At 48.1% G+C, this 24,563-nt stretch overlaps 1 protein-coding gene across 1 annotated transcript in view; it reads left to right on the top strand.

The window, feature by feature from the left end:
- LOC147459827 (aminopeptidase P1-like) overlaps positions 1-24,563 on the top strand; it is a 213,488-nt gene that overhangs the window by 150,989 nt on the left and 37,936 nt on the right. Inside the window, exon 9 of the mRNA XM_086511028.1 lies at positions 24,270-24,336. Within this exon, the coding sequence (XP_086367154.1) occupies positions 24,270-24,336 (67 nt within the window). The remainder of the gene's footprint in view (positions 1-24,269; positions 24,337-24,563) is intronic.

Raw genomic sequence — 24,563 nt, 5'->3', positions numbered from 1 at the left:
CCTTGCCGCTTCCTGCCCGCCTCGCGCTGCCCTCACCTGCTGCCGTTTCCTTCCCGCTCGCGCTCTCCCTCCCCTCCCCCCGCTCATCTCGTTCTCTACCGTACTCTCCCCGAAGGTTTCTTTCGATTGGCTCTAGCAATGCTGGGTTCTTAACAGTACTAGTCGAGGTTTTTTTTTTTTTTTGCAGAGAAATTACCTTATCCACTCCTCCGCCACAGCAACAGATAGAGATGGAGACTCAAGCTCCGCCACAGAGGGACACTAATGAAGTCCCCTCGCCCGACCCCGCTGAGCCCACCATTCGACTTGCTCTCACTCTGATAGAGCAAGCGAGCCTAGCCACAAAGGTGAAACGCCTGCAGGCGACTTCCGTCATCTGCAAGATTCTCCGCACTAGACCCACCAGAGGAGAGCTGCGTGACCTTCTCCAGGCCCGCCTTCTTGCAGAGGCGGGCAAGATCTTGGATGTTCAGTTCCTCGGATGCGGCTACTATCAGATAGAGTTTGAGACCTCCGAGATGGCATCCAAGGTAATCGCGATGAGCCCCCTGACAATCCGAGAAGTTCGAGCCCACGTTCGAGAGTGGAGACACGGTTTTGACCCAGCTTGGGATGTTCTGGTAGAGGAGGCAGACCTTTCCATCTCCGTCTACTTTTCCTGGTTTGAGGAGGGAGTAGCTACCACTTTTGTCCACGATAGGCTCAGAGATTGGGATTGTCCTGGAGACACCTCGCACGGCAGCCTCAATAGTTGCCAAGGCGGCCGGCATTCCCTCAGTCAAGTTCTGGTTAGGGACACCCACACTCTCCCAAAGGTCATACTACTTCCTCGGGTGAGTGGGGGTTCGTTCAGACGGAGCGTGGAGTATTCGGGCCTCCCTAGTCAGTATTTCATTTGTCGACAGATCGGCCATCTTGCGAAGGCTTGTCCACGGAGGAGACCGTGACATACTCCACAGGCCCCAGCCCCAGCCCTCAAGGGCTGGCCAACAGCAGCAGGCAGAGCCACAGAGTACGCAGGCAGAGCCGCCCTCCGAGCCTAGGGCTCAAGCGAAGGAGGGTTGGCAGCAAGTTCGTGGTCGACGTCGGCAAAGGCCACCGCGCTTGCCTGGCACTCAGAGTGTTCCTCAGGCTCCTACCCAGCAGCAGTGGGTTCCCATGGGTAACCGTTTCGACCCTTTACAGCAGGACGAGGTCCCTGTTCTAGCCTCCTCCTCAGCCTCACCTTCGACAGCCCCCCCCCCCGAGTTCCCCCCCTCTTCTGCCTCGCGCCCCCCCTCCTCCTCCTCCTCCTCCCTCTGCCTCTCCATCTCGCCCTCCCACCTTTGCCGATCCCCCTTGCCCTCCCTCTCCCCCTTCTCCCCCTGCACCCTCACCTCCTCCCGCTCTAGTCCCGCAGCCCTCCTCGGCTGCTAGGAGATCTCTTGGCAGCGCCTTTGCCACGAGTCGCCTGGCGAGAGAGGGACAACCTTTCTTGCGACCCCCTCTTCTGGTACAGACATCTCCCTTTGCAGCAGTTCCTCATGGTCTGACTAGCTTCGACATTCGGCGTCGTTGGGATTTCTTTGCCTATGACTTTACACGTTTCCTCGACGACCCCTCACCAGACCTTGAAGCAGTCTGCTTCAGAGTTCATGTGTTGTTCCTTGCAGCTAAGGAAATAGAGGCCTTGGACTCGGCAGTTGGCATCTCTTGTCCCCTATGCGGCAGGCACCAGGCTGAGTGGACTATAGACTCAATGTTGGAGTGGCTGCAAATACAGGCCCTAGAGTTCTCTCATCACATGGGAGACCTAGGGGTTACAGACTTGCTACAGACTCTTTGGCCATTAGCCAAGTTTGTTGTAACACCTCCAGACGTAGTTGGATGTAGACACATTGTGGTTTACTTTTTGCTGACACGTAGAGCCCACCATGCTATGTACACATACATGAGGACTCCTAGACAGAGGAGGTTGCTTTGCGCACGGCCCGGTCTACTTGGGCTTGGGCTAGACACTCTATGCAGTCACACCTATCTCGAGGACGCTCGGATGCGGATTACTCCCCCATCCAAGCCTGCCTCGAAGATGGCACGGTTAGCAGCTACGGGAGCATCAGTTCTCTCTCGCTCCCCATGACGATAGTCTCATGGAATGTACAGGGATTAGGTGGGCCCCATTTTCAGCGTGAGAGGGGCCGGGTTCGTCAGGAGCTCCCGCGATGTCTTGTGGGAGGAGAGATTGACCTTCTTATGCTACAGGAGCATCATCTGTGTGAGAGCCGCATTAGACGTTGTGGTGAGCTTTTGCGTGGACGATATGATACTTTTTGGTCAGCTGCATTTGGACCTAGAGGCATCCAGGGCGGGGTATGTATGACTATTGCAGATTCTTTGTAGCAGGCCATTGTGGGCAGAGGATTATTGTGCCAAGCAGGGTTCAATGGATCACTATGCAGGTTCAGGGTTGTCTCGTGGGCTTCCTGAACATCTATGCGCCCAATGTGGCGAGTGCACGTGCGGAGTTTTGGTCTCAGATTGTTGAGTCTCTACCGCAGGCAAAGCAATGGTGCATAGGGGGTGACTTCAACATGTTGGAGGAACCTTCTGATAGGATTGGTGGCAGCCATACTACTATGCATGGAGTTGAGTTGGCAGCTTTGGAGAGGTTTTGTATGACTGCGGGTTTTAGATGTGTGGCAGCATTCTAGCTTTGTGAGGCCCCCAAACAGCCTGGCCTTCTCTCGTTCGGACCGTAGAGTGGGAGGCGTGAATCTATCTCGGATAGATCGCTTCTACACTAGGGACCACTTCTGTGACTTGGGTGGGACAGTTGGCATTCTGGCAGGGACCTCCTTTTCGGACCATGCACCAGTGATCCCTAGAGTGACTGATAGGCAGAGGAGGAGGAGCACGATGCTGCCTATCCCTGAGAGGGTCTTGATGGACTTGGTGCTCAGAGAGCGAGTGGAGGCTCTCTGGACAGAGAGCTTAGACATGCAAGATTCTCCTGCTGACAGAGTGGCCTCAGGACTTGCTCAACTTAGTGGATTCTTTCTTCAGGAGTCTTCTGCTTGCCTGGCCGCAGCGAGAGAGGAGCAGCAGCGTCTCCGACGGGGCGTTGCTTCTTTACAGAGGATGCAGGAGCAGCATCCAGACAGTCATTAGTTGGAGGAGCAGTTATAGCAGGCTCGCCAGGAGCTCGGCAGCACAGAGGAGAGGCACCATGAGTTTGCTTTCCATTGACAGGCATCTCAGTGGACCCAGTGGGTGACAGAGTGACAGGGGCTTTCTTTGAGGCAGTGGGACCTTGGCATACGCATGCCAAGGTCAGTCAGTTGAGGAGGCCCGACAGGTCAGTTGCTTCAGAGCGAGAGGGCATGCGTGCAATTGCTACTGACTTTTACCGTGATTTACTGTCTGCAGAGTCCCAGTTGGAGCGTGAGGATGCATGCAAAGAGCCGGTGTGGGCACAGATGCCTTGTCTTGTGACTGAGGAGATGCGTCAGAGGCTTGGGCTGCCTCTTCAGCTAAAGGAGCTGCACACGGCTCTTAGTGCTCTCCCCCGTGGTAGCTGTCCAGGTGAGGATGGCTTGACTCCCAGCTTTTTCTTGGAGTACTGGGACTTGCTTGGCTCAGATCTCTGTAGTGCTTTTCAATACATCTTGCACACAGGTGAGATGCCGACAGCATGAGTGAGCGCCTGATTTACCTCATTCCCAAGGAGGGTGGCTCCTTGGATGAGATTCGACAGTGGCGCCCCATCACCATCCTCAACTCAGCCTGCAAAATTCTTGCCAAGGCTCTGAGTTTGAGGATTCAGCCACTTCTAGAGAGCCTTATAAATGGGACTCAGACAGGTTTTGTCAAGGAGCGTAGTATCCTTGACAACATCTTTACTTTTCGGGAGGCTTTTGCCCTCGCGCGGCTTCGTGGTGAGGTTTTGGTGATTCTTCTTCTCGATTTTGAGAAGGCCTACAACAAAGTTGACTGTGATTTTTTGGAGGGCACTCTACGCAGGATGGGCTTCTCAGATGCTTGGATCAGAGGGGTGTCAACTTTCTACTGACAGGCATGCAGTCAGGTGCTTTTGTCAGGAGGTAGAGGTGATCGTTTCATGCCCACACGTTCGGTAAGACAGGACTGCCCTCTTGCCCCCTTCCTCTTTTTGTTCTATGCTGAGGCGATGAGCAGGTTTTTGGTTTCACAACAGGTTGGCTTACGTGGCTTAGCCCTCCCTATTCGGGGAGTTGAGCTACTGGACGCTGAGTTTGCAGACGACTCAGCCTTGTACTTGGATGGCCAGGAGGCCAACCTACACAGGTGTGAGTAGGCTCTTGAGACTTTCTGTTGCGCATCTTGTGCACTAATCAACTGGAGAAAGACAGTGGCTTTCTCGGTTGGTAGTATTCCTACTCTCGATTGGATGCCAGGAGAGGGTTTCAGTTGGATTTCCTTCAAGGATTGCAGTTCGGTACTTGGGCTGTCAGGTTGGTTTGGACTTCTCTCCCGAGCAGGAGATTGCTCCCCTCCTCCTATCTATCAGGAGGAAGTTGTTACATTGGAGCTCCGCACGACTTTCTTTGGCAAGCAGAGTTGTAGTGGCCAACCAGGTGTTGTTGGCTACTATGTGGTACATCACTTCTTGTTGGATCTTTTCAAGTTCTTGTATCAGCCAGGTATAGAGGCTGATCAGGAACTTTCTTTGGTCAGGGCCTGACAGTCAGATAGCCCGGGCCACAGTGTCATGGCAGGTCATCACTCTTCCTTCTTCTTAGGGAGGGTTGGGGATCATAGACCCAGCACAGCACAGCAAAGCCCTTCTTGGGAAGTTCATCGTGAAAGGACTTCTTCCAAGTGAGGAGCCCTGGAAGTAGTTCTTGCTTCAGCGGCTAAGTGCTAGGGTGCCTCAGGCTGGAGGCCCCTGGCGACCCTCAACTCGATGGATTTTCACAAAGATGCGCAGAGTTGGCTTGAGCACCAGATTGAAGGACCGCTTCGCTGTGAGTCTGCTCCGATCTTGGGAGCAACTACGCGTCGGGGCTTGGAGCAGCGTCAGTCTACTTGCATGGAGGAGCCCCTGCGACAAGCCCTTGTTTATAACCCCATGGTTAGCACTTAGAGAGACCACTTGGTTGGTAGTCGGCCTCATGTTTCCTGGGGTCCCATGGCAGTGGGTCCAGCACGTTCTCTAGGTGACTGGTTACAATTTTCAGGCTTGTCAGAGGAGCTTCAGGGCATTCAGCTCTACAGGCCATGAGAGGGGTGCAGAGCATGTGTCAGGACATCTCAGAGGCAGTACCAGCTGAGTGGCTCACACCTCTCGAGTCAGCAGCGCCCAGATAGATGGGAGCCTTCACGCGATTGGAGGTTCTCATCTCAGTTCGGGCTTGCTCAGAGACTATACCCTCCTTGTTTTTTGAGCTACAGGGTGAGGGACGCTTACATCGAGTTGCAATAGAGGCCCCGCAGGTGGCAGAGTGCTGTTTTCAGAGGATCCGCGTGGTGGGCATCTGTGGAAGGACTTGCATCATAGATCCCGACCCTGCAGCGTGGCTTTGGAGGGACCGTTTCTCCTCTGCAGACCATCCAAGTGTCCCTTTCTTTCAGTACACTGTTCGATTGAGACGTCACATACGGGCAACGCAGAGAGAGGCTCGCCCTGCTGCAGCACCTCATCGGCAGGAGGAGGGTCTCACAGCTGAGTTCTTGCTAGCTTTTTGGGAGAGGTTGTGAGACTCCAGACAGCCGAGACGAGTCACATTGTTCCAGTGGCTGGTTGCACACAGAGCTACATCAGTTGAGAGCTGGCTTGTACATAGTGGTCTCTCGACCGCATGTGTAGCTTGTGACCATCTTGTGGAGAGTCAGCGTCACTGTCTCTGGGACTGTCCTTTGGCACAGTAGGTGTGGCTTCGTGTCCTTCGGCTGATGCGAGCTCTTTCCACAGCTCGGCGGTACACTTGAGGGGCAGCTGCTTGAGGGCCCGGCACTTCAGTTTGAGCTATCTTCCACTAGCAATATGATAGTGATGCAGGGGGGTCGAGACCTACACTCCAGCTTGCTACAGAGCTTACTCCACAGGAGTGGTGCAGTGAGAGAGACGAGTGTTGGGAGCTCATCGGTGGCCTGACACTTTGGTTCATTTGGCGGGCCCGCTGCTCCCGCATCTTTGAGGCTCGCCCAACACCACCAGCAGAGACTGTTCGGGATATTTGGCTAGAGCTGATTTATACTCTGAGAGGACACTTCGAGAGACTCAAGGGCAATTCCGGAGAGAGGCTTTCCTTCGACTCTGGCGTCGTGGGCCTTTTTTCACCAAGGTCCAGGGTGTGCTCAGATGGCACTACCGTCCACCTGTGTGGCATTTCCCTCCTCCCATCTCTTGATTTAGCCTCATTGTACATATGCTTTTTTTTTCATTGGGAGAGTCTCCCCATCAGGATTGTTGTAGCCCTCTTGTAGAGGTGGTTGTCCCTATGGGCAGTTTCATGAACTAATAGAAGGATCTTTTTCTCGGAAAAAAACCTAGTACTTCGCACACACACACAAGGTTCCGTTAGTTCACTTGCAAGAAGTGAACACAATGAGAGAGAGAGAGAGAGAGAGAGAGAGAGAGAGAGAGAGAGAGAGAGAGAGAGAGAGAGAGAGAGATGACACCGGATGTCGGATCGTAACCACCCTCAAGGGCCCCCTTGCTTTGTTGCCAGAGCAAGTATTTACTTAATTTATTTGTGCAAACTGTTACAATGGTTCTAGATGTTGAATGCTGAATGTTGTATGCTGATTAACTACAAAAACGCAAAGGTTGATCTGATGCAAAAACGCTAGGGCTAATCTTCTAAAAAAATGCAAGGTGCTGATGCTAAATCTGTAATGGGTGATGTTGATGCCGGTAAATGCTAATGTATTGAGGCTAAGGTTCCGAGAGAAAATGCTAGTGATAAGGGTGATGGTGAAGGGTAGAAATGCCACAGAGTGGGCATTTGGTACTCCTTTTTTATCTTCTGATGCTCAAGGGAGAGCCCGAGGCTCACATAAAGAGAGGAGTATCTATGTAATAGTTGTAGCTAGGGCTATAAATGAATAAAAATGATTTTTGTCCACACAGAACTGATTTATAATTTTATTGGTATCAATTAATAACTTAAAGGGCGGGTAAGGTTTTCCGGTGCAATGTGCTATTTGGGAAATTTACCAGTGTCCGGATAGAACGGTAAGTAGAGCAGGCAAGCAAGTAAGGACATGCTCAAAATTGGCTAAGTAAATGATTCAATGAGCTATTTTAAAGCCTAAGGTTAAAACCCTTTTAAAATGTGGCCAAGTGAATGTGAAAGCAGTCAAATTTTAATTTAAAAAAACATTAAAATAAGGCTCACTAGCGTGGAATTCTGGAAAAGGCAGTGTGGAGGCATCATTGGCTTCTGTTGCATGGAGATTCCCGTCCTCTCTCCCACTCTCCCACTTCTTGCCACTTAAGAACCATAGCACTCCCTATCCTCTTACCCATAAGAAGAAGACTTGCTCCCTCACTCACAGGGGTTACAAAAGAAGCGCAAAAGCTCTCTCATCTCTCAGTCTCTACACATTGACAAGATGGAGAAGATGAAGACTAAGCCCAGAGACTCGTGTGTGCTCTCCTTCGTGTACAACTTGCTTAGAAAATTCCTCTTTGGCATCTCCTATTGGCAACCTGGAATAGACTATCACGAAAGATGGGTTAAGCCCCGCGTACGAGCTTTTGGAAACCCTCTTCAATACAAAGAATCTCTCTTCATCCCCTAGGAATAGTATAGACTCAAGGAAAGATTTGCTCCTCTCGAAGTAGCAGAAAACAAGGTTGAGATAGCCACTCTTGACTACAGGTATTTGAATCATAGTTACTAGGAAACGGAAACCAGAACAGGGAACGCGGAACGGAAACTCCCTGAAAACGCCATTCCCTGTTACGGGTACTCCAGTTTGAAACACGGAACGGGGATACTTAGAATGGGAATGGGGAACGGAGACGTGAAAACGGCCATTCCTTGTTACGATGATTTGAATATAAGGTAATAGTTAATTGAGTCTTTCATGCATTATATGCATTAGAAAGAATCACTGCTTTCTTGAAAGGATACAAAAAATGCATAGGCAAATGTGAGATCAATGTGCGTTCTCAGAAGATCAGAAAGGCATCACTCTACTTCTAGAGTTAATGGCTCATTGTTTTGATTCAAGATGGAGAAAAGATTTTCCTTGTCTCGGTTCATGTGCTTGTAAGAACACAGCGACTCAACAGTAAAAACTAAACAACATGGGACTGGACTTACTCAAAGGAACCAATACAGACTCTGGCATGGCAGCGCACTCAACTCTAGCCCAGAACTCACGGGTACAATGGGGTTCCAGAACTCACGGGTACAATGGGGTTGTCGAGGCTCAAATGTGCAGGGATGGTCCAGACGTGTTGTGCATGAACTCAAGATGCTAGACTCAAGACAAATGACCATACAAAGTAGATGATGATAATAGAGTATCCCCCGCCTTGAACCAACCACACATATGTCTCTCCTAAAGAGCCACCAGCGGCCAGCGTATATCCCAATCCAGCTAAGCCTATCTCCAAACTGAGGTGGTGGTCCTCTGGCCACGGTGTCCACTAGACCACCATCCGTATCACTTGTCACGTGTCATTGCCAGGCGAGAGTCCGTCACAGTGTGAACTCCAGCCCAACTGCAACTAACTGCTTGTCTTGTGGTAGTGACACTGTAGCCCTGCTACAAGTTGCTCGCCACAAGACCACTAACGTCCCGGTGAGAGAGAACACTGAAACTAGCAGAAAATCCTGAAACTAGGAGGAAAATGCAATCAACCCGATTGGAGCTCTGTGGAGAAGAAATGATGAAATGTTGTATTTGCAGAATATGAGGAAGAAGTACGCAACCTGCCACAGTGAGATAGTCTGACAGAGAGCAAAAATTGAAGAAGGCCCGCCACATTTAGCTAGTTTTCTTCGAGGCAAGCCCCCAACTCGCGTGGAATTTTTAATTTTTTGTTCTTAGAAAATACATTAAAGCCGGTTCTTTGTGAACATTGCAAGGTAGGGATGAGAGTAGGTGGTAAGGGCGAGGGGTTGATTAGAGGGTGGTTAGGGGTGAGAGGGGGAGGGAGGTGTAGAGAGGGCGAGGGTGGTAAGGATTAGGGGGTAGAGAGGGTCTAGGGGGTGGGTAGGGTCTAGGGGTGGGTAGGCGCGAGGGGCTAGAAAGGGTCGAGGGGGTGGGTAGGGGCGAGGGGCTAGAGAGGGACGATGGGTGGGAGGGATGACGGTTATAGGTGAGGGGTGGAGAGGGGGTAGGTAGAGGGGAGAGCAACATAATACCACACTGCCCTGGTGACAAGACAGAAGCAAAAGCCACAGGTAGCCAGCCTCCTTCGCTAAAGTTGTATAGATTTGCTGTGAAGTACATCATTTCCGCAGTGTCGAAGACAACAAAGAAATTCTAGCGAACATCCTCTGGATATTTTAGAAGATAAGCCCCTTGGCCAATATATGGTGCTAACAAAGAAGGATAAACAAGGGTGCTGAAAGCTAGAGGGAACCGTGAAGTGTTCCAAATCAACAAACATTGCTTCCGTGCCTATGATAGCAAGAACAATGCCACCTAGTGAGATCCATTCGTGCTTCCCATTTCTTTGAAAATACTTGACTATCCAATAAGGATTGAATGCTTGATAGATGCCCACATCATGCTTTAAGATGGTGAAGATGATGAAGATGTCGCCAATAAAGAAAAACCAAACAAGGACACAAGGGAAAAAGAAGAACACCACCTTCTCAGTTTCAAAGCGTTGTAGGCTAAAGAGGATTTCTAGAATAGAGATAAAGACATTATATTCTTTTTGTAACCATCGTTTTGGAAGCACGGCGAAGGGATCTTCATCATATAAAGAGGAGAGCTTTGGCTTGGTGGGAGAGTCAGACTCGGAGGAGACTGAGGTGAAGTTTGCAGTGTTGGTGAACTCTTGTAAAAGAGATTTCTTTCCTCTCCAATGATCCTTGATAGCCTCGCCAAGTCCAAATGTTTCCACGGCCTCTATGACCTCCACACTGGCTACTGGCTAAGGTAGCACATTTTCTGCTGGCTCAGGCGGCTTACTGGGTTCAATTATAGTAGAAACGTTGGAGGAGAATGTATCCTCAGGTAGAGATTGAATAAAGACCCCATAACAAGGCACAGACTTGGTAGCTTCCAATCATTCCAGTAGATCTTTATGTGACCCATCAGGTGGTGTGGGCTGCTTCAATTCAGGGTTGGACTCCATTGACAAGGAGCTATGTTGCACCACTGGATCTATGCCTCCTTCAAGTAGAATGGGTTTCATTGGGGAGCCAGGAGTGTGTATCCTTATCGCGTCATTTCCCCAATCATGCAGTGCTTTAGTGTGCCGCATCCATGGTCTACCGATGATCAAGGGAAATCCAACAAAATCCAAGCTAAAGGTGAAGTCTTGTACCGACAAAGGCACCTTGTCCACTATGCCCAATTGGTAGATTGTCCTCTGGTCAGCCAACGTAACTGTGAAGGGAGCAGGTCGAGTAGTTGTAGACCTAAAACCAACATAGTGAATTGGGGCATCAAGTTGATACCCGATCCACCATCCACTATCACTCCTGAGAATTGCCGCCCCAAGACGGACATGGTGAGACGAGGGCTTCTATAATCAGTGTGGGGAGCAGCGGGATGGGATATCATATAGGACTCTGATGGTTGCAATGGGAGGTGCCCGCCACTAGGGCTTGCTCTAAGGTAAAGCGACTGAATAACTGCAAGGGTGTCACTTCGAAAAGTTGCATTTAGCTGCAGCATGTCATAGAGAGACATTGTTGGAAGGTGTTCTTCAAGACTGTCTCTGCTGTAATCTTTTCTTTTTCTACCAATGGTTTCTCTAGAACCTTGATCTGTTGTAAGTCAACTACTGCTTCCAAGAAAGCTTCATCAATATCAGAGAGCATAGATGAGGATCCTCGCTTGGCAGTAGGGGATGGCTTTTCGACAGTTGGAAGCGGGGTATCCTGGCGGGATAGTGGGGGGAAGAGTGGAACTTGTTGAAAAACTTAGACCCAAGGATGTTGTCTGGGCCCGAGTGAGGACACCAGTGGGGTCCTGCCGTCTTGGACCTGCTTGAACTTGTCCTGAGGGGCCACCACGAGTAGAAGGTGATGGTTGAGGGATGGTACCAACTGTTTTCAAATTGATTTTGGAAAAGATTAATTCGGGTGGGCTCGAAGACGTAGATGCATGTTGTTTTGGGCAATCCTTACTATAGTGATCCTGAGAATCAGGGCAACGTTGGCAAGGAGGACACCCTTCTGGTAGAGGACATTTGCTTTGGTAATGCCCATATTCCCCAAATTTGTAGCACAAAATTGGCCAATTGGATGGGTGAAATGAAGGACGAGGTAGTCTTTGCTCATGTTGCACAGAGGTGGAGGTGGAGGTGGACGTGTAGAAGCTTTGAGGGGCTGAGGGAGCATTTTCATGATAAAAGCTTTGAGATGGAAAACTGCTTTGCATACCTTGCATAGGAGGGGTTGTCAGCAAAGAGGGCATGTGGTTTGGATGACCATAGGGAAAAGCCATGTTGGATGCAGATGCTAACCCCTATTGGAGACTAGGACTAAGGCTTTGCTGTATTTGCCGCAATCCCTTTAAGTAGTAGCAATCCTTGTCCTTATGTCCAGACTTTTCATAGAAGTGGCAATAAGCCGGAAGGGGGCATTTCTTTGGAGGGTGCCCTGGAAGAGCGGCATGAGCTACACCAAACCGTAGCCTTAGTCTCATGTTGAGACCTGAGCTCCTCTAGCTCTTGCTTGATCTGGTCCAAAGCCTCGTGATGTGGAGGCTTCTCCTGTCTGAGAGAGAAGGATCTCTCCTTTTGAAGAGATCGTTGTAACTCTAGGGCTTCTAGTTCTCTGCGTAAAGAAGTCAAGGGGTCAGATGGACTTTCCAAGAGTACAAAGGCAGTCTCTACCTAAGGAGAGTCGTTGAACATCTTCCTTGCCCCCTCTATCCTAGTAGCAACAACAACAAACTCCTCCAGAGTGGCTTCAGGTAGACTCTCTCTGAGTTTTTGTTGAGAAGCCTTAGAAAGAGCTTTCTCTACCCACTTTTTGACCATAAATTCACTTGGTTGCTGAGGAAGCTTGGTGACCAGAGGCTTTGTTCTGGTCATGAGTTCTGCAAGAGTCTCATTGGGCTGGAGCATCAGGTTGGCCAACTCATCCAGAACCTTCTCTCAGAAGTCCCTTGGTCGGAAAGCTTCACAAAACTGTTGTCTTAATGTGGCCCGAGTCGTAAAGTGGTTTTCTGCAAACTGACTATACCATTTATCTGCTAAGCAATCCAAGGTGGATGGGAAGAGTACTAGGTAGCGTCTTCTCGGTTGAGACCACGACCCGTGCATAGGGATACAAATCTCCTAGCATGGTCGTCTGCATCCTCTGTGGAGAGACCTTTGAAAATCGAGAACTTGACGTTCACATTGGGCTGGAGCATCAGGTTGGCCAACTCATCCAGAACCTTCTCTCAGAAGTCCCTTGGTCGGAAAGCTTCACAAAACTGTTGTCTTAATGTCGCCCGAGTCGTAAAGTGGTTTTCTGCAAACTGACTATACCATTTATCTGCTAAGCAATCCAAGGTGGATGGGAAGAGTACTAGGTAGCGTCTTCTCGGTTGAGACCACGACCCGTGCATAGGGATACAAATCTCCTAGCATGGTCGTCTGCATCCTCTGTGGAGAGACCTTTGAAAATCGAGAACTTGACGTTCACATTGGGCTGGAGCATCAGGTTGGCCAACTCATCCAGAACCTTCTCTCAGAAGTCCCTTGGTCGGAAAGCTTCACAAAACTGTTGTCTTAATGTGGCCCGAGTCGTAAAGTGGTTTTCTGCAAACTGACTATACCATTTATCTGCTAAGCAATCCAAGGTGGATGGGAAGAGTACTAGGTAGCGTCTTCTCGGTTGAGACCACGACCCGTGCATAGGGATACAAATCTCCTAGCATGGTCGTCTGCATCCTCTGTGGAGAGACCTTTGAAAATCGAGAACTTGACGTTCACCTTAGCTAGAACGCTTGTCAGCTCCTCCATGGCTATCTGCTCCTGAACCTGTTGCTCAAGAGGTTGCTGTAACACAATGGATGAGAATTGTACCAAGGCAGGTGGCCTTGGAGGTGAAGATCTGATTGAGGGAATGGAGGTAGATGCGTGGGAGGGTAGGGGTAACGGGTTGGTGGACTTCTACTTGGCACGAAAGGTTGACGCTTTTTGTGGTAGTACTTCAGCGGGCTCAGGAGTGGGCTTTGTCGATCGTTAGACTGCCTTGTATGTGTCATGCAGTAGCAACAATCCACCCAACAAGCTCTGGGCATCGAGATCCCCGAACTTGTTGGATAGTCTAGACCCACTAGACCCTAGACCACCCTTGCTGAATAGGGGCGAGAGAGACTAGACCAAGCTGGTCTAGGGCGAAGCTGCTCTAGACCAAGCTTGTCTAGGGCGAGGCGAATCTGGTCTAGGGCGAGGTGAAGCTGGTCTAGGGCGAGACCAAGCTAGTCCAAGACGAAGAAGGTGGTCTAGGACAAGTTGGCCTAGGGCGAGGCGAAGTTGGTCTAGGGCGAAGAAGCTGGTCTACGGCGAGGTGAAGCTAGTCTAGGACAAGGAAGCTAGTTTCGACCAAGCTGGTCTAGGGCGACGCGAACCTGGTCTAGGGCGAGGAAGCTAGTCTAGAGCAAGCTGGTCTAGGGCAGGGCGAATTTGGACTAGACCAAGCCGGACAAGGCGAACCTGAAGCTGGATCAAACTAGTTGAAACGAGCATATTACCACAGACGTCTAGATTCGACTCTCGACGGAGTGAGACTTCAATTGAGGTCCCACCGAGCATGCCAAAACTGAGAGCACCTGTAGCGGAGATAAGGTGTCGTGCTCTCTACAGTGGTTGCTCCTCTTTGCAATGTGCGTGAAATTTCACTCCTACTGAATGAAAACACTGAAGACAACGAATAACAGAGCAAACAAACACAGCGACTCGACAGTGGAACCTGAACAGCATGGGACTCGACTAACTCAAAGAAACCAGTACTGACTCAGGCATGGCAGCGCACTTCACTCTAGCCCAAAACTCATGAGTACAATGGGGGTGTTGAGGCTCAAATGTGTAGGGATAGTGCAGACGTGCTATGCGTGAACGCAAGACGCTAAACTCAAGCCGAATGACCATATAAAGTAGATGATGATAATAGAGTATTCCCCAAATGGAACCAACCACACATATGTATCCCCTAAAGAGCCACCAACGGCCAGCATATATCTATAAAGTGTGAGCCTTGTCCTAAGGTGCGAGTCAAGGAGAGGAGAGTGGATTTATCCCACATACTGTGGAGCAAGGTTGTAGACCTACTTAAAGCTCATTTCTTGAATCAATAAACAACTTCTTCATTTTGCACTACATGCTTGTCTATGGTGAGCTTGTGCTAAGCTAAGTCAATACTCAAGATTGTGTTTATGAGTCCAAGCTAATTCTATCTTGGAACCTAATTCACTTGAGTGATAACCTTGCTTACACACACTCACACACTTGCACCATGTTTCTCTTTCATCCACCATAGCTAGCACGATCCAATTCCTAACATTTGGTATCAGAGACATGGTGTGCTAGCTAGGATTGTTGTTATGCATTTGTGTGTTAGTACAATTAGCATTCATTGATCATCATTAGATAGATTCATTAGGTTTACTCTTTTATTGCATAATGCATGCTTAATTAGTATTCCATTGGCTAGCATGAGCATGTTCTTGAGCTAAAGACTCTTGAGCCACTACTCACTGGCTTATTGGAAGATTAATTAGCGTAAGATTTCATTAATTTGTCATTAGGAACTTGCATTTTGTATTCAAAATCTGCTCCTCATTTTAGTAAAATTGGTATTTACGATTGGTGTGTGCGTAGCCTGTCTCAAGAGCTCTCTACCGACTATTTCCATGCTCAAATCGCACTTCATATGCACATTATAGAGCTTGGTTAATTTCCTCTTCAACACTCTCACCCTCTTGATTTTTTGCAGAAAAACTCTCATTGGCTTTGTTTAGTGTGTGTGTATGTGTGTGTGGTGCATTTAATGCCAAAGAGGAATTTCCCTCTTCTTCTTTTGTCTTGAGGAAGCAAACCTGCCAAAAAAACGTGGGAACCTCCTATTTTTAGGAGCTTTGACCACTTTTTGAAGGCGGCCACACCCAACTTTGGGCGGCCACTGGGCGGATTTCAAATTGGCGCTAAAACCGCTTTTCATACGATTATCGCGTCCGCCACCAGCTGGCTGTAAATCGGATTTACGATCCGACGGCCCTTGACCAGCTGACGAACGGACACGGCCGCTACTGCCCGTGCTTGTGCCCGACTTGCCCGCGCCTAACCGGATGCGCTAACTGCTCCCCGGAGTTGCCCTGACTGCCCGATTGTGCGCAGCCGTGCCCGCCTTGCCCATTGGCACTAGCTCCGGTTCCCACGAAACGGTTGCACCGAGAGCACAAAAATAAGCCCCCTCCTGGGCCCCCCTTCCCACGGCGTTGCATCAAAAGCCTTTAAGCTAGCCTTGAGCACCGGTTCCCACACCGACTCCCGGCCTCAAGTAAAACTTCAAGGCTTTTGTAAGCCGCCTTTCCCACAGCCTGCTGCTCCAAGGCAAACCTCCAAGAGACTTCAAAGCCTCCAAGAACCCTGTAAGGGCTTGCTCCCACCAAGCTGTAGCAAAGACCCTGCGAAGCTTCAAGAGCTTCCCCAAGGCAAATAAACCAAAGTTTTCAAGGCCTTCCAAAAGGCATTCAAAGGCGGATCTCATCGCGCTTCAAAAGGCATTTCCAACCAATTTAAGGGAGGGTGAAACTTCAAAATTTTATCGAGCATCCAAGGGCTGCCAAAGGGGCCGTTCTCACCAACCGCGGCATTACCAAGCTTCAAGGAGTTCTTTCGAGCATCAAAAGCAAAAACAAAGAATCATTTCCCCTATCTGTGAAGAGGGGCTTCACCGACAGTGAAGAGGAGCTTCACATTGAAGGAAAAATCCAAAGTACAAATTAAAATCTTGCAGCCAAGCACAACAATTTCTTGCAATGTATGTAATTGTATTTGTTTACATGGATGACATTATATGCTTTTGTAATGGGATAGACACTAGCATTGGAGAGTCTCCAAATTGCTAAAATCTCTCTATGTGTGAAGACTTTGTGATAGATTGTATGAGAAACACCGCATGCTTGGGCTCTCGGAGTATAACCAAGATGGAAGAGAGCATTAATTTTTGCATAAACCTTTTCATAGGATATTTTAGCATATTGTTGCATGTCATTATGACGCATGGAATAAAGCCTGATTGTACCACAAAAAGGGGGATAGAAGTACTCATTCGAGGGAAGGATACGAAGTCAGGCCATGAAGCAGTTGAAAGCAACAGCAGAAGCAACGAAGGCAAGAGACCTGACAGAGGATCAACTTATATAGTAGAAGACAAAAAGGATGAAGACGAAGGTAGCGTTTGGGAAGACCCATTTTGAAGATGCAGACTCTCTACTTGTAGGGGAGGACTTTTTCCTGTGTGGATACCAGCTTATCATCCTGTGTGGACATCACCATCTTTTCTGGATCTTTCTTGTGTGGATTTTACCATCCTGTGTGGATATCACCATCCTTTGTGGACTTTATTTTCCTGCGTGGATATCACCATCCTATGTGGATTTTGTTAGCCTGTGTGGATCATGCATCTTCAGTATCTTGTCTTAATCCAAACCTCAAGGGGAGGATTGTAAAGTGTGAGCTTTGTCCTAAGGTGTGAGTCAAGGAGAGGAGAGTGAAGTTATTCCACATAGTGTGGAGCAAGGCTGTAGAGCTACTTAAAGCTCATTTCTTGAATCAATAAACAACAACTTCATTTTGCACTACATGCTTGTCTATGGTGAGCTTGTGCTAAGCTAAGTCAATACTCAAGATTTGCTAAGCTAAGTCAATACTCAAGATTGTGTTTATGAGTCCAAGCTAATTATATCTTGGAACCTAATTCACTTGAGTGATAACCTTGCTTACACACACTCACACACTTGCACCATGTTTCTCTTTCATCCACCATAGCTAGCACGATCCAATTCCTAACAATATCCCAATCCAGCTAAGCCTATCTCCATAATGAGGTGGGTGTGCTCTGGCCACGGTATTCACTAAACCACCAGCCGTATCACTTGCCACGTGTTACTGCCCAGGCGAGAGTCTGTCAGTGTGAACTCCAGCCCGACTGCAACTAATTGCCAGTGACACTGTAGCCCTGCTACACACTCCTTCCATATCCGCATACGAAGCAAGCAAATTCTTGTACTCAAGATCTGGATCTTCGTGTATCTGATGCTGATCTTCGTTCATCGAAGTAGAGAAAAAAATATAGGCGAGGGTTCATGATTCTTCACAAAGTCGAAGCACGTCCAAAGCTCTGATACCAATGTTAGGTGCAATGGAATTGTTTTAAGGATTTTAACTCGAAACTAGTACTTTGCACAAGCACAAGCTTCCTTTACTTCACTTGAGAGAACTGAACACAATGAGAGAGAGAGAAATGAAATGAAATGTTATATTAACATCTTCAAAAGGCCAAAATGATCTATGAGAACAATCTATTACAAAATAGTGAATCTAATACCATGTCTGGGTACAAAAGAACTAGGACAAAGATACTTCCTTTACTTCACTTGAGAGAACTGAACACAAGAGGGGAGAGAGAGAGAGAGAGAGAGAGAGAGAGAGAGAGAGAGAGAGAGAGAGAGAGAGAAGACAAATGACACAAGATGTCAGGTCCCAACCACCTTGGTCTGTTTCCAGAGCAAGTATTCGCTTAGTTAATATGCACAATCTGGTACAATGGTTCGCTGAATGCTAATGAATTGCAAAAAGGCCAGGGTTGATTTGATGCAAAACGCTATGGCTGATCTGCTGCAAAAACGCAAGGTGCTGTTGTTGAGGGTAAATCTTGAAACCATGATGGTGATACTAGTAAACGTTGAGGTTGATGGGTGCTATGGCTGAAAACACTAATGGATTGAGGCTAAGGTTCTAAGGGGAAACACTAGTGATGAGGACGATGGCGAAGAGTAGAAATGCCAGAGAGTGTGTAGCGGAGATAATGTGTCGTGCTCTCTACAGTGGGTACTCCTCAGTGCAATGTGCGTGAAATCTCACTCCTACAGTATGAATACACTGAAGACAATGATTAACAGAGCAAACAAACACAATGATTCAACAGTAGAACCTGAATAGCGTGGGACTCGACTACCTCGGAGGAACCAGTACAGACTCTGGCGTGGCAGCGCACTCAGCTCTAGCCGAGAACTCACAAGTACAATGGGGTGTCAAGGCTCAAATGTGCAAGGATGGTGCAATCGTGTTGTGCCTAAACTCACAGCGCTAGACTCAAGACGCTCAATCATACAAAGTAGATGATCCTAGAGTGTGCAACCACTGGAACCAACCACTCATGTGTATCTCCTAAAGAGCCACCAATAGGTAGCAGATATCCCAATCTAGCTAAGCCTATCTCCAAACTGAGGTGATGGTGATCTGTTGGCCACGATGTCCACTCAACCACCGTCTGTATCACTTGCCACGTGTCACTACCCAAGCGAGAGTCTGTCCAGTGTGAACTCAAGCCCAATTGCAACTAATTGCCCGTCTTCTGCTAGTGACAAACTCTGTGTTATGCTCGTGATGCATGAAGCTTTCCATTTTCATTGCATCACCTAGGTCACAAGGAACACAAAGATTGTATTATACCAAGTGTCTCTTGATGGGAGAATCTATAATACAAAAGCTTATTGGATGGGAGGACTGTGGATTGAGGTAGTGGTATGATGTAAACATTGACCATACGAGTTAATAGGTAGCCTTACTACTGTCACAGAATACCATCCTCAATGTTGAATTTGCCTTGCGAGCAAGTACTGCCACCCAGATAGTCCTGTCGTGAAAACACTACTGGTGAAGATGGAAAGTAAAGGTGCTTGGAGGTATATCCAATGGTTCCATGTCGACGAAAGTGGATGCAAGCTACATGCGAATGCAGATGCAACAGAGGGTCAAAAAGACGGAAGTGGATGCAAGCTACATGCGGATCCAAGCGCATTACCTCTGTAAAATTCCTATTCCAAAAGTTATATCCTCCCCTTGAAAACAAAAGAGTGCAATGTGCTAACAATTGTTCCCACCCTGTAAAAGGTATAGGAAATATTGCTACAAATTCAGGTCAAATCAACCTCCAAAATGTATTGTTTGTACGAGGACGTGGCAAGTGCTAACCTTAGTTGTTGGTTTCTTTCCGATGATGTTTATTTAATTTTTGGGACCCCTTTTTGAAGTTACAAATGGCCGGACATTGTATGGCCAGTGTGAAACAGCTGACGGCCGAGAGTTTCACACGTAGACAGGAAGGCCTTGTTGCCACGAGTTGAAGGGAAAGTGTCCTTGACGTGTACTTTTGACCTACAGGGATTTTTGCGCTGTTATGTTGGCAAAATTGGGTCAAAAACCTACAATTACAGCCATGGACAGGTTTGGACAGCTTGGTGAGGGTTAGGTGGAAGCGTTCGGATCGTTTATCTTCCATGGAAGCCTCGGGAAAGCATTGGGTGCTTGTACAGGGAAATTTAGAGAGATTTCCCGCGAGGAATCTCGTCTAATTCAAGGGGCAAGTGACCCTACAGGTGCGAGAGCTTGAGGGCTATACATGGATGCGACCGGCTTGCGAAACGGAGCCCAAAACAGGGAAATACAGCGTGCTGTGTATTTTTGCAGGTTTAGGGTTTTGCCCTAAACGGTCTCTAATACCCCTAGGAGGTCAGGGGATGTGAGGGGACCGTGTGCAGGTGATCTGGCGTATTTTCAGGGCAGAAAACAGAGAATTCAGCGTGCTACAGATTCTCGCCAGGTTTTATAAAGGTCCGTATGCGCCGGGAAAGTCATTTATTGCATGGGGATACTGTATGCAAAGTGTCCTAGTACAGTTATGTTGCCAAAATCAGGCCAGAACAGGTTATTTTCAGCCCGGATTATTCGAGACAGCTCGTAGGAAATCACAGGTTTTATTCCCTCTTTGAATACAATAAAGATATACCGAAAGGGGCACGAGTCTTTGGGGCCAACAGATGTCGGCGTCTGCTTGGTAGCGCTCTAGCTTCCAAGCCATGTGTGTTTGAAGTGTCAATTCCCATTTCAGGTTTTTCTTTGCAAAGTTTCTCCGTCTCCTAAAGTCTAAAGTAAAGTTTTGGGTGAAAGCCAAAGTCTATCGCCCTACGGGCCAGTTTCAACCTGGCTTAAAGAGAGCCTGACCGTTGTCAGCACTTATGCAAGGGATGTTTCTAGGGAAGATGCATTGCTTGCCAATTCCCAAGGATGATTTAGTACACGCCCCGAAATAACTAGCTCTCATTCACAGTGATCTATGTGGCCCAATACGGGCCCCTACCATTGTGGATACCACTATTTTGTAGCATTTATTGATGAGTGCACCAGTTTTTCTTGGGTCTTTGGTTTAAAAACCAAAGACGAAGTCACATATGTATTTAAACTCTTTGTAGCAAGAGTTGAAACACAATGTGGTGCTACTATTAAAGCTCTACGCATAGAAGGGGGGGAGAATTTATGGGACCTTTACAACAATATCAAAATAAAAATGGCATCAAACATCAATTTACCACTCCTTATACACCACAACAAAATGGCATAGCTAAGTGTAAAACCCGGACCATCATGGAAACGACCCGATGTATGCTCTCTCTAATAGTGTGTGGTTTGAAGCTTATCAAAATAAAAAGGGCATCAAACATCAATTTTCCACTCCTTATACGCCACAACAAATTGGCATAGCTAATTGGACCATAATGGAAACGGCCCAATGTATGCTCTCTCTAATAGTTTGTGGTTTGAAGCTGTCTCCGTTTTCAATTATATTCTTAATCGTTTTCCAACTTAGGCTCTCCGAACCATCCTATCTTATGAAGCCTGGTTTGGATCAACACCAAACATTAACCATTTTAGAATATTTGAATGCTTAGCCTATGCTCATGTGCCCAAAGAAATCTAGATGCTAAGCCGTCAAATGTATCTATGTAGGGTACATTGAAATCTCAAGAGCCTATAGATTGTCACACAAAAAGCCATTGAGAGAAGAGATGTAGAGAACCATGTATATCAAGCTAAAGAAACCAAGAAGAACCCCTTCTTGGATTTAACCGATTTGATCAGCACATACATGAGCAACCACCTTCCGATGATATTGTACAATAGGAGCAGCAAGAGATACATCAAAGATGAGCTCTACCAAGGTGGCTCGTAAGCACCCTTAGCGAGAACGGAGCAACCTCTTCCATCTCCCACGAGATCAAAAGGTTTGCATGCTCAAGCCAACACAATGCTTGCTCTTCTTAGTGAGACTAAAAATGAAGGTGAACCACAACATCATCGGAAGCCCCCTTCGAGATCCAACCACCTTCACACAAAACGTAATTGAGAATAGAGATGTAATCTTTGCAGAAAACCATGTATATTAAGCTAAAGAAACCAAGAAGAACTCCTCCTTGGATCTAACCAATTGGATCAGCACATACATGAGCAACCACCTTCCAATGATATTGTACAATAGGAGCAGCAAGAGATACATCAAAGATGAGCTCTACTAAGGTGGCCCGTAAGCACCCTTTGCGAGAACGGCGCAAACTCTTCCATCTCCCACAAGATCAAGAGGTCTGCATGCTCAAGCCAACAGAATGCTTGCTCTTCTTAGTGAGACTATAAATGAAGGTGAACCACAACATCATCGGAAGCCCCCTTCGAGATCCAACCACCTTCACACAAAACGTAATTGAGAGTAGAGATGTAACCTTTGCAGAAAACCATGTATATCAAGCTAAAGAAACCAAGAAGAATCCCTTCTTGGATCTAACCAATTTAATCAGCACATACGTGAGCAACCACCTTTCAATGATATTGTACAATAGGAGCAGCAAGAGATACATCAAGGTTGAGCTCTACCAAGGTTCTTCCATCTCCACATGAGATCAAGAGGTCTGCATGCTCAAGCCAATACAATGCTTGCTCTTCTTAGTGAGACTATAAATGAAGGTGAACCACAACATCATCGGAAGCCCTTCGAGATCCAAAAAGATAGCAAGCAACGTAGGGAGGTAAAGGTTTGAAATGTTTTTTTTTTTTTCGAGAAAAAGATCCTTCTATTAGTTAATGAAACTGCCCATAGGGCTACAACCACCTCTTCAAGAGAGGGCTACAACAACCATGATGGGGAGGCTCTCCCAATGAAAAAAGAGCATATGTACAATGAGGCTAAATCAAGAAATGGGAGGAGGGAAAAGCCACACAGGTGGACGGTAGTGCCATTTGAGTACACCCTGGACCATGGTGAAAAAAGGCCTAGGACGCCAGAGTCGAAGGAAAGCCTCTCTGCTCTCCCGCATGCGGTCGGAGCTGCCCTGGAGTTTCTCGAGCTGTCCTCTGAGAGTGTGGATCAGCTCTAGCCAAAGATCGCGAACAGTCTCTGTTGGTGGTACAGGGCGAGCCTCAAAGATGTGGAAGCAACGGGCCCGCCAGATGAACCAGAGTGTCAGGCCACTGATGAACTCCCAACACTCCTCTCTCTCACTGCACCACTCCTCTGGAGTAAGCTCTATGGTAGGCTGGAGTGTAGGTCGCCCCCCCTGCATGTGGAAGATAGCTCAAAGTGAAGTGCCAGGCCCATGAGAGTGGACCAAACAACTGCCCCCAAGTGTACTGCCGAGCCGTGGAAAGAGCAGGCATCAGCCGAAGAATACGAAGCCACACCTACTGTGCCAAAGGACAGTCCCAAAGGCAGTGACACTGACTCTCCACAAGATGGTCACAAGCTACACATGCGGCTGAGAGACCACTATGTACAAGCCAGCTCCAACTGCTGTAGCTCTGTGTGTGACCAGCCACTGAAACAAAGTGACTCGCCTCGGCTGTCTGGAGTCCCACAACCTCTCTCAAAAAGCTGCCAAGAACTCAGTTGTGAGACCCTCCTCCTGCCAATGAGGTGCTGTAGCAGGGCGAGCCTCTCTCTGTGCTGCGAGTATGTGATGTCCCAATCGAACAGTGTAGTGAAAGAAAGGGACACCTGGGTGGTCTGCAAAAGAGAAAGGGTCCCTCCAAAGCCACTCTCCAGGATCCCACTGTACTCGTGCCTGTGGACAGCTCTCCCAAGCCTACAGTCTCCAGTGTCCAGTCTCAAGAGTTGTTGGGTCAAGACCGATGACACAAGTCCTCCCACAGATGCCCACCACTCGGATCCTCTAAAAACAGCACTCTGCCACCTGCGGGGCCTCTACTACAACGCACTGTAAGCGTCCCTCACCCTGTAACTCGAAAAACAGGGAGGGTGCAGTCTCTGAGCAAGCCCGAACTGAGATGAGAACCTCCAGTCCTGTGAAGGCTCCCGTCTATTTGGGCGTTGCTCGCTCAAGAGGTGTGAGTCACTCAGCTGGTACTGCCTCTGAGATGTCCTGGCAAATGCTCTGCACCCCTCTCATGCCCTGTAGCCCTGCAGCCCTCGGACAAGCCTGAAAATTGTAACCAGTTACCTAAAGAGTGTGCTGGACCCGCTGCCATGGGACCCCAGGAAACATGAGGCCGACTACCAACCAAGTGGCCTCTCTGAGTGCTAACCATGGGATTCCAAACAAGGGGCTGTCTCAGGCACTCCTCCGTGCAAGTAGGGTGACGCTGCTCCAGGCCTCGCCGCAAGTGCTCCCAAGATTGAAGCAAACTCACAGCGAAGCGGTCCTCTAGTTTCCTGCTGAAGCCAACTCTGCGCATCTCTGTGAAGATCCATCTGGCCGAAGGTCGCCAGGGGCCTCCAGCCTGAGGCACCCTAGCACAAAGCCGCTGTAGCAAGAACTCCTTCCAGGGCTCCTCACCTGGAAGAAGTCTCTCCAAGGTTTGAAATGTTAGGAGTAGACACACTGAATATGAGATGTAAGGTTTGATGAGTTTCCTGCTTTGTAGTTTTGATAAATCTGAAGCTTTTACCGTGCTTTTCCCTTCTAAGTTTTGAAACTTGAGCTGAATCTGGTATGTAAAACCCAAGGTTTAAATCAGTTTTGCATGTTTTGTTTCAATGTTTTTATTTCTGAGTTATATTAAGGTCAAGTAAATGTGATCTTTATGTTCTGTAAATGTCTTGCAGAGAAAGTGAGAAATTAACTGAGGTCTCAGTTAGTGAAAAGCTAGAACAATTTCGCTCAAAGCACGAGGTAACAAGTGCCCACCATAACATTTTTGCTTCTTTTTCTGGTTTGTATGATAATGTGGTCCATTAGAGCAGTAAGAAAGTGTTAGGAGTGGGTAGATTTTCTATATGGATGCCCCAAGTCCAGCCATTTGCCATCTCTCTCTCTCTCTCTCTCTCTCTCTCTCTCTCTCTCTCTCTCTCTCATTGCAGCAGGGGGCAGCGCGCAACATTCCACAGGGCAGCGCTGCC

This window comes from Adiantum capillus-veneris, chromosome 4 (genome assembly GCF_014529385.1).
Source record: "Adiantum capillus-veneris isolate H3 chromosome 4, ASM1452938v2, whole genome shotgun sequence".
Taxonomy (NCBI): Eukaryota; Viridiplantae; Streptophyta; class Polypodiopsida; order Polypodiales; family Pteridaceae; genus Adiantum; species Adiantum capillus-veneris.
This window is presented reverse-complemented; position numbering and strand designations above follow the sequence as displayed.